General features: G+C 36.9%; 1 protein-coding gene across 6 annotated transcripts in view; it reads right to left on the bottom strand.

Annotated features, from left to right (window-relative positions):
• Positions 1 to 264: 264 nt before the first annotated feature.
• The window catches only part of APAF1 (apoptotic peptidase activating factor 1), a 128,024-nt gene continuing 122,595 nt past the window's right edge, over positions 265 to 5,693 (bottom strand). For 4 of the 6 annotated variants that reach the window (XM_006888503.1, XM_006888504.1, XM_006888506.1 and 1 more), the window contains 2 exons: positions 5,260 to 5,406; positions 376 to 522 (listed from right to left, as the gene is read on the bottom strand). In XM_006888503.1, coding sequence (XP_006888565.1) covers positions 376 to 522; positions 5,260 to 5,406 — 294 coding nt within the window. Of the gene's footprint in view, positions 523 to 5,259; positions 5,407 to 5,693 lie in introns of all 6 variants that reach the window. The other 2 variants (XM_006888505.1, XM_006888508.1) reach the window with 2 other exon arrangements.

Genomic DNA, 5,693 nt, shown 5'->3' with positions numbered 1-5,693 from the left:
TGAGAGCAGGCTACTTTTAACAGTAAGATGCAATCTGTATAATGATATTAAAATATAGATTCTCATTAATTATGTGAGCCAATTTGAATGTATCCAGAGAGAATTTTACCAACAGTGCAACAAGGTATGTATTTACATTTGCAGTTGTATCTTAAGGACAAACCATAAACAATGCAGATGATGATTACAAAAAACCCAAGATTAAATGTGTATTTTTCTGGGAAAAAGTGAGATTAATATTTATCCAAAAATAAGCACTTCTGCAATGAATGTAATACTACAAAACAATTCACAGTTTTATAAAAAGTGGCAACAGTTTCATTAGAATTTTTTCTCATGCGAATTTCAAAATAATTCCATTTACATTACATGTAACTACTCTAAAATCTGTAAAATATATAAAATACCAAGATTATCAACAGTCACGTATGTTCTGAAGTCAGGAGACACGTGTATCTTCTTCAGATTGGTTCCATTTGTGTAGAAGGTCTGTAGAGATTCCCCAGTGACAACATTCCACCACTATTCAGAGAAAAAGAAAATTATCATTAGACTGATAATTATACTATGTGGCAATTTACAGTGCTGACCAGAACTTTTGCCCTATCACTTCTGTCTCCCAAACTTAAGCTAATAGCAGGAAAGAAGTCTAAGGTTTAATGCTGCAGTATAATATTATCACCCTGATCGACCTTCTCTGATTAACCTTGGCCTATCTCACAGCTATGCCTGCACTTAACGCTACTACTGGCATGCTAGAGATAACGGCTAAATGAAACTCCTATGTCTGCATGTCTTCCTTAGTGGAGTGGACAGATTTCTCTCAACAGCCTAAAATGACCCTCTGCAAGCACAGTGATGTTCTGTTAGGTACCCAGTCCTCTTTGTAATATACGATGCAGGAAAGAATGTGTTCTTTCTTGAATCACAAGTCCATAGCCAAGTTTGTTAAAGAGAGAGTGAAAATCTAAAACATAAAAGGCATTCTGACCAAGTCTTTCCCTTTCTCCTCCCAATAACTGAGCTTACTCAGGTAATAATATTCCTAATCAGCTACTAACTGGAAATCATAAAGCTTACTTATGTATCTCACAGCTAAAATGACAGTAGAAGAGATAATAGAAAAACAATGTGAGAAGCATTCAGGTATGGCAAGGTTCAGGCACACCAAGAGTTCATAAACCCAACAACAGTGCCCTAACTTTTGAATCCCTAGCAGCATCCAGCATTTGGCCATTCTCATGTGACTGGACTAATTCCTGTTCACTACTGGTTGTAGAAAATGGCAAACTGTATAACATGGACTTTAGAGTAGGTCTCACTGAAACAGCATGAACTAACCTCAGATTTTTTAGGCATTGGTAAACTGTCCTTAGAAATGTTGCTGTGTAACATAAAAATCACAAAGAAGATTGTACAAAATACATTCCACCTACTTGAAAATACTTAGTACTTTTCAGCTATTTATTCCGTTTCTTTACTATATTTCAACTTGCAAGTCAAGGTTACAAGGCAAACTGTAACAGTAGCAAGATCTTTACGGATCACCTAATCTAATGAGGTCATTTTACAAATAAGAAAGCCAGGGTTTTGAGAGAAGAGAGACCGTCTCACCCAAGACAACACAGGGAGAAGAGTCTGAGATAACAGCAGAAGTGAGGTAGTTTCAGTGTTCCCACTACCCTTTCCTTTGTTAAAACAGACCACTCTACTTGAAAACCCTAAACCAGTCATTTGTTTGAACATGGACTTAAAGAAAATAGTAATATCAACATAACAGCTAACACATTACATGATGTGCTACTATGTGTACATGCTTTGCATACATTAACCCCTTTAACTCTTTCAAGCTATGAAGTACATATTATTATTATGACTATTCCATAGATGAGAAAACAAAGGGACAGAGAAGTAAAATATCTTGTGCAGTGTCATGAAGCTAATGAATGGCAGAGCCAGGTTTTGAACACAAGTATTACTTACTTACTTGGAAGCCCCTTTGCTGCCGCTGAGTAACACAGTACACCTGTGTATCTCTCCATGTGCTCCATATACAAAAATCAGCCTTCTCGCTCATGAATATGAATTAGTGTAAATTTCTTATCATTCAAACAGTATGGGCTTTGGCATAATGTAGAAAAGCAGCTAAGTTATCTTACTGCTTTAACATATAAATAGGAATAATTTTGAGAATTAAGAGCTTTTTAGCTATGGGGCAGCTATCTTGGTGACAATTTCTACAGGCTGGAGTCTAGAATAAACAGACTCAAAGGGCTATTTTCTTGGACATTACAGCAGCTGTTCCTTTTTTACTGTTAACGTGCTCAATGATTTGCCTAGTCTCATTGGCATGCTGGGAAGTAGGCTGGACTATATCATTCAGTTTAGTCATGCTAGTAATCTAACTAAGGAAAGTAGCATGGCTGTGACTTAAATAGACAAAGGCAACACATAGGCTACGGATTACTTCACCTTTATGACATAAACTCCACTGTACGTAGGGATCACTATTCTACCGCTGACTGCAAGGTGCTCCAAGAACTCTGCAAATCTAGTCATAGATTTTTACAACATCTTGTAAACCAGATTCCTAATAATGTGACAACACTGGACTGGGCCTAGAGAATCAAATGACAGATATAGTGTCTAGAGGCTCCCTGTCAAAGCTTTTCCACATTTATTACAGTTCAAGACTCCTAGCATCCAACACAAAGTCAGCAACGCTTCTCAGCATCATTCCCAGAGCTAACTAAGAGTTAACAAAACAAAGATTTTACTTTTAAGGAAGAAAAACTAATTCAGGATGTCCAAATCCCTCAATAAGTTGTGCCTTAAAAAGGTGTGAGTTAATGCAACATTTTGTAAACTGAGTTGTACTGTCGATGAAATCTTACAAAGGGTTTCATAAAGTTTATCCTTTCCAAAAGAAAAAAAAAGTCCTCCAATTTATCTTTTTATACACTGTATGTTTCTGTTTAGTCAAATTGCAATTACATGGGTCCTATAAACCAAAAATTTTCATTAGTTCACACAAATATTTTTAATATCTACACTGTGCTACACTTACCTACATTCAATTAAAAAATGCAACATCATAAAGTCATTCAAGAGATCTATTTTAAAGGAAAAAGCTTTTAAAATGTCTAAGTGAAATACCACTTGACCCAGCAATTCCACCACTGGGAATACACCCTAAAGAAACCTGAGCCACCACTCAAACAGATATATGCACACCCACATTTATTGCTGCATTGTTCACAATAGCAAAGAAATGGAAGCAATCTAAGTGCCCATCAACAAATGAATGGACAGAAAAATGATGGGACATGTACAGTATGGAGTAATTATGCAGCACTAAACCACAAGGAACTTGTAAAACATTATTCAATATGAGGAAGCCTGGAGGACATTATGCTGAGTGAAATATCTCAGTCACAAAAGGACAAATAGTGCATACCACCACTGTTAGTAAAGAGGACAGGCGTGGAGGTGGGTGGGAAGAGAATGGAAAAAGAGTGCAGGAACACTGCATTAGAACATATGAGCAGAAGAACTGTCTAAAAAAAATACATGATTAGGCATTTTATGTATGACAACAACCTGGAACAAGGGGTGCTTTGTGGGGTGAAAGAAAATGTTCAACAATGAAAAAAAATTTAAAAAATAGCAAGGAAACTGTTGCTCCTGAGTGCTACATAGTATTCCATTGTGTGAATTTACCACAATTTCTCAATCCATTCAGTTGTGATTGAACATTTGGGCTGTTTCCATGCTCTTGTGATGGTGAATAATGCTGCCGTGAACACTGGTGTACAAATCTCCGTGTCTCAATTCTAATTTCCTTGGGGCATATACTACTACGAAACTTGGGAGCGGCTTGGGAGCATTATGCTTTCGTGAACTAACACAGTCTTAGGACAAATATTGCATCAGACCATTATTGTAAAAATAGAATGATAACTAGTAAAACATGTATGGGAACTCAAGGAGCGGAGGGCTGAGGATGGGTAATGGTGAAAACACAGGTCTGCACAGTTTGGTGAATGGAGACTGGGGAGAAGTAAATGGGAAGGACTTGACTTGGGCGAAAAGATAAAGTTAAGATGGGCAAGGTATACTGGTGATTAATTTCATAAAATATAATGCATGAAAATGATTTTATGAAACACAATGTGAATGAAGAATAGTGTGAAACACAATATATATGAACTTTATAAGCAAACCAATTAAAAAAGGTAAAAAAGACAAGGAAAAAAAGAAAAGAAAACGTCTAAGTAGACAGTCAACGTTTAATATCATCTCCTCTCCCCTTAACTAGTCAACCGCCATTCAAAAGATTCATCTCAGCATCTCCCTGTACTATGGCACTTCTATGTTCCCATGTGTAAAAATGGCCACTCTTCTCTTTCCCGCGTCTACTATCCTCTACCACCTACTTTAAAGACTGCATGTTGGGTTGCTATGCAGATGGTCAGTCCACCGAAGGAAAGGACCAAATCTGACACACTGCATCATATAGTACAATGTCTTATCACAAACTGAACACTGAGCACAGTCCTGTGTAATAGATGAAACACAGCAGCACAAACAAACGATTTGGAAGCACAACATACTCAAGTTCTGGCTTCATATTCACCAATAAAGTTGCATAAGCAAGTATGACAGCCACCAGAAAAATGAATTGTAAAAAGATCTGGGTCTCAGTCCTAGCTCTTCTGCTTACTATGGGCTTGTTTTTTAACTATGAAATTTTAACAAAGTCATAACCTGAATGACAATCGCTTTCCTCATCTAGAAACCAAGGATAATAAAATTTAAGCCTCAAAGTTGCGAGATGATCTAAGTAAAGCAATTTGTACATTATAAACAATATGTTGCTGCTGCTATAGCTTTTATTATAATTAAAGGAGAAGGAATTACAAATATCTTTTTTTAAAGACTTTGAGCCAAAACAGTTATTTGTAAAATAAAGATAACCATCTTGTCACCCATTAGCCATTCTAATCATTTAAGATTATGTATGAGGCAACAGGCAAGCCCTGGACAAAGAACACCCCTAACCTTTTCACCACAACTCCCAGGAGTCTGAGGCAAGTCGTCTTGTAGACCCTCGTCTTCCCACTGCAGAATGGGGATAAAAGGGGCCACCCTTCTGTTTTCTTGGTCTGTATGAGGCTTCACTGAGATAAGGGAAGACAGCAGTGAAAGAACACTATAAACTGTCCTCTGCTTGCATTAACATCATTAAGGAACTCTTACCTTAAGATAGCCCCCAGCAGAGACAAGCATTTTGCCATCTGGAGAAAAGCAAAGGTCAGTCACCCAGCCTCCATGGGTAGCAACTCCCTCTTCTGCTGAAATCGGAGCACACAAATGAAGCAGCTCACCGTTTGAGACATTCCATATCTGCATAAACATGACACATGGTTCAGTGATAGTGCTGCCCACATACAGTTTTAAAACACACATAGATCATCCGGAACATACTTAGATATCTTGCTTTAAAATATAATTTGTGATGCTTTAGGGATTTAAAAAAAAGATTACATTCTCTCTACCTCAAATGGGGGAAAAAACCACTATCACCCAACCAAACAACAGCAAATTATAATAAATGCTTATTTATTACAATATATATTATTAACTATATTTTTAAAATATAAGACTAGAATAAATTACTGAAATATTGCGAC

This window comes from Elephantulus edwardii, unplaced genomic scaffold, assembly GCF_000299155.1.
Source record: "Elephantulus edwardii isolate Elephantulus edwardi_28Jun2011 unplaced genomic scaffold, EleEdw1.0 scaffold00068, whole genome shotgun sequence".
NCBI classification, from domain to species: Eukaryota; Metazoa; Chordata; class Mammalia; order Macroscelidea; family Macroscelididae; genus Elephantulus; species Elephantulus edwardii.
Note: the sequence above shows the minus strand (reverse complement) of the source record. Positions and strands in the feature narration are given on the sequence as shown.